At 34.3% G+C, this 15011-nt stretch overlaps 1 protein-coding gene and 1 pseudogene across 1 annotated transcript; both read left to right on the top strand.

The window, feature by feature from the left end:
* The first annotated feature begins 1718 nt into the window (after positions 1–1718).
* On the top strand, positions 1719–2722 carry LOC146872054 (uncharacterized). The gene is made up of 2 exons (XM_085664505.1): positions 1719–2062; positions 2162–2722. The coding sequence occupies exon 2, from the start codon at positions 2181–2183 to the stop codon at positions 2520–2522; it is 342 nt and encodes a 113-aa protein (XP_085520631.1). The 5' UTR covers positions 1719–2062; positions 2162–2180; the 3' UTR covers positions 2523–2722.
* On the top strand, positions 2544–3213 carry LOC146872055 (uncharacterized; annotated as a pseudogene).
* The last annotated feature ends 11798 nt before the right edge of the window (positions 3214–15011 follow it).

Here is a 15011-nt window from a genome sequence, read left to right on the forward strand (position 1 = left end):
ATCAATCCGAGATATTATATATGTATATATACTTATACGATAAATCCCGAAGGATAGGGAAGATTGAGAGATAAAACGAGTATACGTGAGAGAGAGAGGAAAGATGCTCAGGTGCGTTAATACACTGGAGTCCGATATGATACGAGCCGTCCGAAAAAGCGCTTGCTTTTAAAAACTGGGATTGCGCTTGGTTTTACGATGTCGAGCAGAATTATGATCCTTCCTGAGCATGCAACAATCTGTACGTAATAAATGATCTCAAAGGTTCATTATGCGGTTAACTTCAGCAAGGTCCAATCACGTCATCAACAGTATTATTATGTATACGTGCACGAGCTTCACATACGAATGAGGTGATGGATTTATCAAGAAATTTAACAATGCGGGCGAGTAATAAAATCTGGTCCTATTCTATAAAGTCCACTGTTGTGTATTGCGTGTTTGCTTCACTGGTATATTTGGGTCTGATTGTGACAAAAACGAATTCTTTCTTTAGAATGATCCTCTCGAATAAGCGAATTTATTATAACTTAGGTATAATAATATAATTTATCATAACTTACTATAACTTAGGTATGTATGTACATACGTAGATATGTAATATATAATGGATTGTTTACGTATCTTCTTCAACATAGGCTTCGACGAAAGCGCACTGCAGCACTGCAACCTAATATACAAATATATACTTATACATATATAGAGCATATATTTATTGATATATCATTTTTTATGAAATAAATTCAATTCACAAAACGTGTATATTTTCTATCCTTTATGTAGTACATTACTGTTGTAGCATTATCAAGTTCTATTCAAGCGGAATAATCGTTGTAAAGTCTCTCGTAATAAAACGTGTTAACGAGGAAAAAGAGAGATAGAGAGTGAAAGAGAAAGAGAGAAAGAGAGAGAGAGAGAGAGAGAGAGAGAGAGAGAGAGAGAGAGAGAGAGAGAGAAAGTAGATTCTATTTGTCCGACCCATGGTGAGATAATTTGATCGTTAAAACAAATTTCATATTGTTAAAGTAAGTAATAGTAAAAATAGATAGTCGTATCAAAAAACAATATTTGACGAGTATTCACTGAGCATTCTCGCAAAGTAACATCAATTATGTTCGTATACTATACGACAGCTGAGCAAATGAATTATCTTCTCGTCGTTAAACATCCATTAGCGCCAATTAATTCACATATCGTTAGATGTTTGAACCGAGACTAGGGACTATGTGTTCCCACGACATTACTTATTTGCTCTCTATTCCTTTTATGCGTCCCGAAACTGGAGGACGTATCTGTAAGCAAATTAACTTGATACATCTCAGTAATTAATATTAATTATGTGTACTATTAATTATGCATCACTGTATGTAAGTAGCTTCGTGAGAGACGAATTATCCTGAGCTGACATAATTATGCGTATTACACGATTTATAATAAAATAAAGATATCACTTACTAAGAGAAACGGCAAGAGAAATTAACACTAGATTTACCAGACCAGTTATTTTACTGGTCATGCAATTTCAATTCAAAATTCCTACTGCATGTAACATTTGCTTTCTGAAATGATGTTGTGAGTTTTGTAGCTATAAGTAGAAAATACATTTTATGAATTTAATATTACATTATATATCATAGTAACAAATATATTTTTTGTTATTGACACTTATACCAGTACCAGTCAAAATGACTGGTGCACGTTTCTATGAAGAAATTTTGTAAAAAAAAGACATTGGGGAAGCTATTACAATTGATGGGTACTGCAATGTTTTATCAACACGAAAATACGATTTCTGGAGAATTATGAATACATTATAGGTAGCGCCCCATACGTCATTCGTTCCTTTATCAGCATTGATCCGATTATGCACAGTATTTATTTAGGAATCAGGCCCAACGTTGCGGACCATCCAAGAATATAATGCATTGTTTCGAGCATTTACTTTGTAAGTGGCGATGGTCAAACAGTCTTGTTTCGAGCTTCATTCTACAAACACGAAATAAATTCTTAGTACAATCGATCTCAAAGCGTAATCATTCACCGTTATCCCACAGTGACACAGGTAAGAAAAATTTATGTGTATATTGAAATATTCAAAAATTGATTCTCTTGTAAGAATACTATATATTGAGAGAATTACTTGATTTCACCTTTTTTTTAGCGATCGTCAGGCCTTAAAAATGGAAAAACGAGTAAATGTTTTTAGAAATTTGAAAAATGCAACCAGCATACTTCAGGAATGTTCAGATGTAGAAAGTGATGAATTATATGATAGCAACGGCGAATTAATGGAGGGACAAATTGATCCACAAGACAGTGACGAAAACAGTACCATTATCGAGACCAGTGATGAGGAAATTTCTGATGAAAATATAGATCAGTCAAACGAGATTAATTGTGAAAATATTCCAAACAAACGTACGAGACGATGCATGCGATTTTTTTACAGTTATGAAGACGAAGGTGAAAGTAACGTACCAAATAAGCAAACTGAAATTGCTTTAAACGGGACTATTTGGTAAAGAATTAAAGAAAGTGGTGTTGCTAGTAGATTACCAATTCAAAGTGCTTTTAATGATGTACACGGACCAACCAGCACATGCTAACAGAAACATTATGAAGAGGAATCTAAGTAGTGCGTTCCTATTACTGATTGATAACCATATTTTGGAACATGTACGAATTTGTACAGAGTTAGAAGCCTCTCGAGTTACGCAAGCAAAATTGAAGGCGTTTCTTGCAATATTGTACGCTCGTGGAGCGTCCGAAGGAAATAATTTGAGGCTTCAATATTTGTGGAACAACAAGTGGGGACCATCATTTTTCTCCACCACTATGAGTAGAAGTGATTTTGCTGAGATTCTGCGATATATACGTTTCGACAAAAGAAATCGGAAGAGTCGACGTTTGCAAACAAACAAATTCGCTTTAGTCTTAGCTGTTTGGGACAAATTTATTGAAAGTAGTCAAAATTGCTTCAAGCTCGGAGCTTATATTACCGTGGATGAGCAACACTTTCCAACGAAGGCCAGATGCAGATTTTCCCAGTATATGCCAAACAAACCCCATAAATATAGCATAAAATTCTGGCTGGCGTCTAATGTACAGATGAAATATGTGGTAAGTGAGTTTCCGTTTTTAGGAAAAGATGAGGCTCAGGATGCATCAATCCCCCTAAGCGAATTTATTCTAATGAAACTTCTCGAACTGTGACAACCGATAATTTCTCTACAAGTTTTTCTTTGACGTTAAAATTAAGATCTGAAAATACCTCGTTGTTTGGAACAATACGTGCAAATAAGAGGGAATTGCCGAAAACCTGCAAACTGAAAAAATATGGCATGGCTCGTTTCTAAACGTTGTTATATCAATCCAATGGATGCACACTTACCATTTACAAGAGCAAACCAAATAAAAAAGTATTTATACTAAGTACAAAGCATAAACATGTCACAATTGATAAAACTGCTAAGAAATTATCTGAAACTGTATCGTTTTATAGTAGAACTAAATTTAGCGTCGATGTCACTGATCAAATGGCACGAAAATATATCGTGAAATCAAGTTCCAAAAGGTAGCAACTTCAATTCTTTTTCAATATTTTAGATTTAGCCGGAATAAATTGCTGGATAATGTACAAATATACAACAGGAGAAAATATCACATGTAAAGAGTTTTTGTTTCGATTAGCAGAAGAGCTTGCTTCAGAATATCAGACTTCAAGGCAAAAACCACACGAAGCCGATATATTAACTACAAGTGGCACGGATCCTGCACGCAAATGGTGTCAAATAGGACATTGCAACAACAATGAGACTACAAAAATTTGCAATACATGCAAAAAAAGTGTATGAGGAAAGTGTACACGCAGCAAAATCTACATATGTAAAAATTGTGATGGACAAACAGTAAACAATTGAGCGTTTTGTTTCTTGATAATGACTATGAATCCATTTATCTGGTAAAATCGATATTAATCAACTTTTTTGTCATGTTTTAAGTGTGGATGAAGACTGGAAGCCTCAATAAGAATTTTTTTTACATCAGTCATTCTGACTGGTTTTGATAGAAACAATATATTAAAATAGCCGGTATATTTAGTGTTAATGAATATTGATAGACGTTTAAAAACATGATCAGGAACTATCATCATTCATGGAGGAATTATCGTTGACGGGAGGATTCGATCTTTCGATAAATTATAATTAATTTCTCATAAATACTCTGATGTGTAAGAATCATCAGTGTTCTTCCCAACATATACATACACATAGACAGAGGACAGATTCATCCCATAGGCAAAAGTTTCACTTTCATTACTATATCTCCGATTACTATTCATTAAAATTAACTTTAGAGTGACTTTGCTATTTCATTTTATGACATCCCCATAACATATTACACGTACTTTTTCTTAAATAAAATATCAATCCCTACCCCATCTCACCCTTTTCTTACTCTCCCAACCTCACTCTAATACTTTTCGACGAGTCATTACAAATTGGAAGTAAATTAGATATCTACTTATTTATTTGCAGGTACTTTTCTTGGAAATGATAACGATCATTCGAAACGATGGATTTATTGATCGATTGACGCTGATCTACGAACGAGATAATGCGAGTCTAATACGAAGTAAAAATAGATGAGACATGTCAGATCTGACCAGTGATATATATTTACGTTCCATATATACGTTCGAAGGAATGTCTATATACACGGCAACAAGACGAATAAGAGATGGGAATTGAAAGAATGGGTGACCAGGTTGGATTGGGGGATGGGGGAGCGCGTTGGACTAGGAAATGGGTGAAATGGAGTCGAGTGGTTTCATTTCTCCCAATTAAACTTATTTTTCTTTTCCATATACGTAACAATGTGTATATATGTATATTGTAAGAATGTGCGTTCTATATATGTATATGTATTTTTTTTTATGAGCCGCGAAAATTGCGAACGATATTTTTCTCAAGTCTCTTTTCATTCTTCAAAAAAAAAAAATGAAAAAATATAGAAAGAAAGCAAAAGATAAAGAAATAAAACAACGATCTTCGAATAAAATATCAAACAAGAAGAAGAAGAATAAAGAAAGAATAGTACGAGAGGAAGTAATTAAGTAGTTTCCCGGGCTTTTAGTCGAATTGTTTTTACCAACTGATTAGATGATCCAACTGAACACGTGAGTAACCACGCGTTTTATACGATAACAGAATTTTCTCCAGTATTCAACCAACTTTCGTCAATCTATTTTTAGGGACTAAATAAATTCGTTCCATCACGATACACACTTAATTAACAATCCTGGGAATAATACTGCCATGATAAATATAGATGTCAAAGTTACAATCCAATCGCTAGATCAAAATTCACATTGATCAACTTCCGAAAGCCTACTAAAGTGCTAACGACCGGCCAAACAACATCATCCTATTAATGTGCAAAATACTGACCAATCAGCAAGCTGCAATGAGCAAATATGCAACTGTCCAACCGATGTATTCCCAAGATACCGATTATTAACCGATTATTTAGTTTTGATTATTATTCACTTTGATTATTAATGTTCTTCAATAGTGCTAAAGATTAGCCAATTACGAAAATCGTAAAAGAACACATATATTTGAATTAATTGTAAGAACAGATACAAAAAACTGAATAATTATAAGTGTTCTCTTCGTTGTATCAATTATCTTAGATATTCCTTTTTTTCATATTTACACTTTGACAAGTTTACTTATTTTGTATATACAATAATTCGACTTTATTAATAAACGCTAAAGCACACTTTGCGTTAATAAAAAAAATAATTACTAAGAAAAACATCTCCAATGAAAACAACTCGTATGCGATATAGCAACATACGATCGGCATAATGTTACGCGGTTGACGGAAAAAGAATAACAGTAAATACTAAAAGATCATGCCAAAATATCACAAAACTTATCATATGGATACCGTCATCCTTATTCTCTAAGACTAGTTACTTATGTTTAAAAATGAGATAACAATGAAGCATTAGCCCGATGAAAAAATGGCGTTACTAAAAAGCTACGATTCGATGTACGACGACTATCGATGAAATTTTATAAGAATAATAAAGGCGTTAAAAAGTGAAACAAATACTGACATTGCAAAAATAAATAATTCGATATAGAAAACGTCACTAGGAATTTATTTTCACGAATATTTTTTAAACGTAACGATGCCATATCTTTCCAACATTTATGCGCGAAAGTCGCGTTTTTGAAAATTGATTAATATATAAAATAAGGATAGAAACAATGTTCTTATTACTTACAATTAACGAGACGACGAAGCTTGGTTGCAACCTCCATAGAGTTATAAAAATTACTTGTGGAGTGAAAGGAAGGAGACTAATTGGATTGTCGCTCATGCGTATTGTGTCATCTGTGCAATGGACATCACAAAGCTTGTAATTTTTCGGTCTATTATATTAAAATATCGAAACATTAAAAATATGATACACGAATTTAAAAACTGTCCAAACGAATACCTTGTTAGTCCAAACTAAATAATAAAATTAATCAATTCAATTTGATGCCTGTAGAAATAAAGCTCATAAATGTAAAGACAAAATTTATAAGGAAAATTATTTTCCATGTGAATATCTTCTATTCTCGAAGTTGTTACAACGAAAGTATTAATTGTGAAGTTTTCATTGTGTGTGTGTGTGTGTGTGTATGTGTGTGAATAAATACATTTTATTCTTTTCGATAGTACAGGATTTCTCATCCAATTATTACCAAATTATGATAAACGTTACTACGATTGTAAATGACGTATTATTCAATATTTATAAATAGATCTTCGACAAAGTATAATTTTTTTAGAGATATGCATAAATAGGGAAATACATAAATGGATAAATCTTTCGAATTATTCCATTTATTAATTCATTATTTCGCTTGTAGTATTGAAATGCATATGATCTGCATACGCGTGATACGTATATGAGTTTATTTTATATTTCTGTATTTTTAGAAAATGTAATTATTCCAATAGAAAATTTTTGTTTACATTTAAAATCCGTATTAATTATATTTGTCACGCTTTTGATGTTCCCACATGTTTTTATTAGGTTTGAAACTGTGAAACGCGCGTTGAATGAAAATAAATAACTAAACAAAAACGCCCGTTTCATACTTTCCATTCTAATATTATATGCTTTTATTGTTTTTAATTGAATAAATTAATATTTCTATTGACTGGCTGTGTTCACGCAGTAATGTAATGTAATCGAATTATGGTGGGTAATTTCGATTCCTTGCTGATGATCTCATCCTCATCTTAGACGTCTGGATTTTTCTTACAGTCTCTTCTAAAATATCAATCGATATCAGAATGCGCAATAGCAGAGGCCGCGTTCGTAAGTTGGCATAAATTTTTGCGTCTCAATTTATCTTTTATTTTCTTGCTTTTTGAGTTTGCTCGCTAACTTGATACAGGATAGACGTATTTCCTATTCCTCGCGATTTGTTTTTGTTTACAGTTCTTATAGCGTACATTAACCTCTTGTATTATCTCGGCGCGGTGAGACAGTAAGCGTACATCGTACGGCTGTTGGCTCAAATATGCCACTAATAAAGATAAAAATCTCAAAATTAGGAGACATATGCTCATCACATATACATCAAATATCGAAGTGAAGGATATCGATATGTCCACTAATGCTTCAATTTATCGAGGTGAGATCCTATCTTCTAGCAACAAGAGGAAATCCAATACAAACACAGATATGACAAATTCACGCACGTTCTATCAATCCGAGATATGGCTACAAGATATACCTATACAAAACTCATATAGTATTCTCTCTGAAACCGATACTATACCAACAGGTAACATCAAAACAAATGAAGACGCCTAAACAAATGAAGAAAATAAACCTCCTATTTACATTCTGGCTCAAGTCATTGTACCCCTGATAGAATTATTTGTTCAACAAGCAGGTAACAAAAATTTTACTTTAAAGCAACTCAAAGATAATCAGACAAAAATCCAGTTATCATCCTCGGATCACTATGGGAAAGTAATAAACGAGTTAAAAAGCAAAAACGCAAATTTTCACACCTATCAAATTAAAGCTGAAAGAAGTTACAAGGTAATTCTACGCGGAATTCATCCAAAAACAAATTAACAGAAAGTCATTGACGAAATCAAGGAACACAAACAAGTTGTTAGGTTAATTAATAATATAGGCGAATATGATACTAAACAGCCACTACCTCTATTTGCTATTGAACATGAACCAAATAATAATAACAAGGAGCATAGAAAAACTACTGAACATATTAATTAAATTCGAACCGCCAAGACCGAAACGTGACATACCTCAATGCCATCGCTGCCAAACCTACGGTCATACAAAGAATTACTGCAATAGGTTACCTGCTTGTGTTAAATGTGCAGGCAATCACTCAACTACATTTTGCCCAAAGCAGAGTAAACTAATAAACGTATAGTGCTTTTTACTGCCAAGTTAATCATCCAGCAATCTATAAAGGCCGTTTGGTACGTATACAACTACAACACAAAACATTTCCTTCACTAAGACAAAGAACATTATCTGAATCTAACAATAACAATATTCTTTATACCATAAAATACAATCCAAAAATAGACATTTCTCAAAATTATACTAAACACTATTACAAGAATAATAGAACCTATGCACAAGTAATATGCAAACAGACCTCGCAAAAACAAAACCTAACACCTTTTACTTGCTCAAAGAATTCTCCTGGAAACATATATACAGAACTTAAACAATTTTTAATTCAATTTTGTTGAAAATATAGAACTCATAACAGACATGCTTTCAACACAAACATCACCGTTACAGCACAAATACATCAAATAACCATCATGTTAGACCTCTTAACGAAATTCTTGAATACCTAAAAATAATGGATGGGTCAATCAGAATAGCTGTTTGGAACAGCAACGGGTTACAACAAAGAACACAAAATTTTCATCTACACACATAACATCGATATTATGGCAATTTCAGAACCTTTAATTTTTAACTTTACAGTTAAAAATTATATAAAAATACCATACAACAGCATATATGATATCAAACACCCATCGGGAAATACATACGTGAGTTTTGCGATTATCATTAAAAATAATATAAAACACCATTTATATGCCAGTATATATTGTAAAGGTGGACGCCCGAGGGTGCCTACACCTATGCTACCTCGCCCATTAGGACATACGCTACGGAGCTATCCACCTCTTGCAGCCACCACAACGAAGAGAACGGATTCGGAAAAACCCAAAACTCCTGCCGGCGGGCAGGGTGAGCGGTTTAGCCACGACCGACATCCTCGCGGCAACGAATCACCACGTTGATGCCAGCCGTGCCCACGGGGAACCACGGGGAGGCCCACTCACAGTACCACGACCCTTGGTACTCGTTCCGTAGGATGGGATGGGATTGGAAGGATGTAAGGTATAGGGAGAGATTTGGGTGAGTGTTGAGAGAAAAAAAAAAAAAAAAAAAAAAAAAGGAGATGCGCACGAGCTTCTCCGACCCTGTCCTGTTCGAAGGTGGGTTTACCTGAGATGCTTACAGGCTCCCACCCCCTTCACCGGGGCTCCGACGATCCCAGCTGAACAGGACTTGCGAAGCTAACAACCCTTGATTAGGAGGGTTTCTTTGCAAAACTCGGCGAAAAGGGAGAAGGCCTCAGCTGTGGAGACAAGATGTCTCGCTGCTTCTGGCCAGCTCCTTCCACCGAGAATTTCCTCCAGAGCCACTCTCTGGGGTTCGAACACCGGACAGTCCATGATGTGGTGCGAAACCGTGTCTTCTTCACCGCACTCGCAGGTTCCCTCTGGGATGATATTAAGCTCCTTCAGTTTGGCCTTGAACGCTCCATGTCCTGAAAGAAGCTGAGTCGTGGAATGATTAGTGGAGACGAAGCGGGCACCCATCCTTTCCTTGATGTCCGGGAAGTATGCATAGGTGGTCCTTCCTTTCCTGGAAACCTCCCACCTGGCTTGCCAAATCCTGTAAATGTCATCGTTAACATTCCTAACTATCTCGCGTTTGTTCCTCGTACCTTCCAGTGGTCGCGTAGTTAGTTCGGTGTTCCTATTTCTCCTGGCTTCGTATAGCTTCCTCCGTTTTAAGAGCTGAAGATCGATCGGGGGCTCCGCCGCTATGACGCAAAGGGATTCCGTCGCGGTTGTTCGATACGCCGAAGTTACTGAAATGAGAGCCGATCGCTGAGTCGCGCTTAGTTTCCTAAGGTCTCCATCATTGCAGAGATCCGACCAACCCGCTGCCGCATACGTAACCGTAGGGGTAAAGACGCCTCGATAGATCGTCCGCAAGGCGTGGTGGCGGAGTCCCCATTCTCTTGCCGCTAATCTACCTAGCTTCGCGAAGAGCGGTCCCACTTTGTCGCTAATGTACCGACAATGTGATGTGACCCCCAGACCTTTGTCAAAGTGTACCCCGAGGTACCTAACGGAATTCTTAAACTTAATAGAATTATTCCCTATTTTGATGGTGGGCGGCCTGCCGGCTAAATCAGTTTTCCTCGTGGTCGTTTTACGCTTACGGTCCGGGCGTAACCCTCCCCTCCTACCTATGGGACCATTTATATGCCAATACTTCACTTGATTATCTACAAGCAACAACGATTACATTAGAAACCATAACTGGAGAAACACAAATATCGGCTATATATTCACCGCCAAAAACATAAAATTACTCAAGAGCGATATTCAAACTTCCTTAAAAGCCTAGGAAACGAATCTATAGCAGTAGGACTACAATGCTAAGCACAAATATTGGGGATAAAAAAAAGATTTTCAATTAGGGGTAAAACAATGCTCGAAATCACACAGAAATTATCATTAATAGCACTTTCAACCGGGGAACCTACCTATTGGCCAGTAGCATCAAACAAATCACCAGATCTTCTAGATTTCATGTAACTAAAGGACTGAACAAGGCGCACTACAAATTAATCTCAAGCACAGAACTAACTGACACACATTTATACAGATAGAATTTCTACAAAAACCAATCCACATAGAAAATACACCCAAATTATACAATAGAAATACGGACTGGGATAAATTTCGGTCAACTATTGACGAAAACCTAAATTCCTTCAGAAAACTATGAGAATGCCGTGGACTACATAATAAAAATAAATCAAGAATCAGCATAGTTATCTACTCCTAATATACAAGAAAATAAAAAGAATTGTTCATATTTAGCTTATGTTTTGCAGAAAATTAAACAAAAACGAAAAGTTAAATACAAATGGCAAAGGCATAAAACAGAAGAAAATAAAAGTCAGTTAATGCACTCACAAGGGAGGTTAAAATAATGATAAAAGAATACTGTAATTCCGGGTTTAGCAAATATCTCTTAAACCTTACGCCAAATGAAGATATAAACTATTCACTCTGGTAAGCAACAAAAAAATTAAAAAAAAACCAATAACGCGGACTCCAGCACTGCGAAAATCAAATGGATCTTGGGCAAAGACATGTGTTTCCATGGAACAAGCCAAGACATTTGCTAACCACTTATATCAAACTTTACAGGGAAATAGTATGACCACGACAGTAAATGCTATAACCGTACGCGATAGTACTGAAAGCGAAGATCAAAGCAACTTGATAGACAAGACTACAAAAAAAAGAAATGAAGTAATTGATAAATACAATAAAAACCAAAAAAAGCTCCAGGATTTGATCTCTTAATGCGAAAGTAATTAAAGAACTCTTTAAAAAAGCCATCAGAATGATTACCATAATATATAATGCCGTACTTAGACTCCATTACCTCCTTGACTCATAAAAACTGGCAGAAATAATAATGCTGCCTAAGCCGAATAAAGATATTCATGAACGATCTTCTTACAGACCTATTTCCTCATTACCTATTCTACCCAAACTGTTAGAAAAAGTAATATTAGTTAAAATTAAAAAATATAATTAATAAAAAACGATTAATAAGAGATCACCAGTTTGGCTTTAGGGAGAGACATGCTACAACTGAACAGGTCCACAGATTAATTAACCAAATAACAACTGCTGTCTATTAATCGTAACAAGAAATACTGTCTATTACACGTCTATTCTTAGACGTAGGAAAAGTCTTTGACAAGGTATGGCATGAATGCGTATTGAAAACCATAAAACAATCCTTACAAGTACCAATTTATCTCTTACTTAAATCATACCTAAACAATAGAACCTTTTACGTTAAAGTTAAGGACTCGCACTCAGCAATACACGTAATATTTGCCGGTGTTCCACAAGAAAGTATACTGGGTCAGGTCCTCTATACGCTCTACACTGCTATATGCTGACACTATATTAACTGCGGATATCCCGATAACGCAAGACATTACATTAAGTACATTCGATAGTGCATTCTTAGCCACACACGAAGATCCACAAGAAGCAGCTTTAATCTTGTAAAATCACATAAAATTGCTTGAAAAATGGCTGATAGTTCGAAAAATTAATGTCAACTACAATAAATGCAATCACATTACATTCACTCTTCGCAAAGACAAAATACCAGCAACCACTATACACAATAATGAAATACAGCAAACAAAATCAATCAAATATTTGGGTTTGTATCTTGACTCTAAACTGAACAACACATACATAAAAAAATACTACAAATTAACCCTTTCGCTTCGAGCGCCGGATATATCCGGCATCCACATGATGTGTATACAAGTACCATCTGTGGTCAATGACAAATTTTTCGTTATCGTTAGATCTTTTTGAACTGATTTTATTGATATATTGGATTAATCTTGTGATTAATCCAAAATATTCGCGTTATGAATGTAAATATTGTAATGTTGGGTTATGTATAGATCCATGTTTTAGGAAATATCATACAGAATTACACTACTAATTTCTAAATATTAATATACTAACTAATTTGTGTTACATTAATAATAATATTAAACGTTCAATTTTAAAGTCTTGTAAATATGTAAATAGCTAAGAATTTGTCAACTGTAATTAGTCTAATGTCTTTAGAATAACTAATATAATTTTGTTTAAGTGTTTTCATATTAAGATGTGAGGAATACATGCTATATTAGAGCAACAATTGTTTTATTCAGCATAGTAATTATTTAAAACTTAAAAAATGTATATACAAAAACTACGCTCACTGTGCACATTTCTGGAGCTTGCTTTCGTACGGTGACGACACTTCGGCGGACCTTCGGCTTGTGCCGAAGCGAAAGGGTTAAACTTAAAAGAAAAGACATTTACTGGTTAACAGGCCAAAAATCTAAACTAAGTATAGAACATAAGTTACTAATATAGAAAACAATAATAAAGCCTACTTGGATGTACGGCATCCAGTTATGGAACACGGCAGCTAAAAGCCATATCTCTGAAATGGAAGCTATGCAATCAATAATAATCCGCACAATAGTGGACGCGCGTCAAAAATAAGAACTTACGTAACGATTAACAAATCCCAGCAATATAGAAGGAGATACAGCGGATGTCTGACAAATATAAATCAAGGATCCTAAATTACCCTAAACCGCTAACCAATACTTTCTACATCGACAATACAGCAAGAAGACTTAACAAAAAGAGGCCTTAAGATCTAATTACGCAAGTCTGACGCAACACGATATTGTAATAGTGTTATTCCACTGGAAATAGCATTCACGTGCTACCCTTAATTCAATAAAACAACTCGCCGAATATCTCAAATGTTAAATTGCGGGGAAATTCCTGGAAATTAAAAAAAAAAATCTGTAAGACAATGACCAAAGGTGTTGCTCATGGAAAAAATATTTAGTTTTCAATATCTCACTCTATATGTGAATGAGTGAGCCCTATGCGTCCCACTCAGGGTGGAGGATAAATAAATAAATATCAAAAAAGGAAACAAAATATTTCCTCGCCTTCACCACGAAAAAAAGATTCAAATAACATTCGATTTTTATAAAGTAAAATGAACGCAAAAATATGAATACGGATATGGGTATGAAATGATCGATAAAAGCAATTAAAAGAATAAAAAAGAATAAAAAAGAAAATAATAAAGAAAGAGAAAAAAATCTAAAATTATTGGTAACATATTAATATTTCTTACGATTTAATGCGTAATTTATATTCGACATCTGAAGTATGCCAGAAGATTTAATCGGCGCAAGCTGTGGAACAAAGTTAGTGATATAAGACGATGCCAGGAGGGAGAAGGAGGAAGGATATTCCAGAATATACTATCCGAATTGATCGTAACTTCCATTGGTTGAAGAAGAGTACGTCATATTACTTTATAACATGACATAATAGAAACAAAGAAAGCTATTTAACGAGAAAGAAAAAAGATAAGGACGAGAATATTCTTCAAACAAATTTGAGAAAAATTCCAAAGAAAATGATCGAGAGGAAAGATGAACATAAGATTGAAAATTGCGATCGCTCTGGCTTATATGAAAACGCTTATACTCTTCAATTATCTGTTTTCGGTAAGATTAATAATATTATATTTTTAAGGATTTTTTAAAATGTTAATACTGAAATCATTTAATTGGAATAATTATTCAGAAAGAGTAATTAAAAAATGTTTGATCATTTTGTTACATCGTATTAGATATGTGAAGTAACAATGTTTTATTTTTAATAAAAAATAAAAAATAAGAGGAAAGAAATGAAATATAGTGTTAAATTAATATTTCGTTTAACTCGCAGTACGATGCTTTCTAATACATAAGGATTTTTAATTTTTTCGTTTGACGACGAATAATAATAATAATAAAATTTGGAAAAATTCTATTATAAATTTATATTTTTTTCATACTGTAGGTACATTGTTGTGGAAGTAAAGGCTATACCGATTCTTTATCCGTGAATCCATCCAATATTTCAACATCATTGTTGTTTTGAACCCGTGAATTGTAATACTTCTGATCATAATGACATATATACCGAGATATTATTAAGGAAATTAAGTAAAATAT

The sequence above is a fragment of the Vespa mandarinia genome, unplaced genomic scaffold, assembly GCF_050613455.1.
Source record: "Vespa mandarinia isolate Hongniang unplaced genomic scaffold, ASM5061345v1 scaffold_61, whole genome shotgun sequence".
Classification (NCBI taxonomy): Eukaryota; Metazoa; Arthropoda; class Insecta; order Hymenoptera; family Vespidae; genus Vespa; species Vespa mandarinia.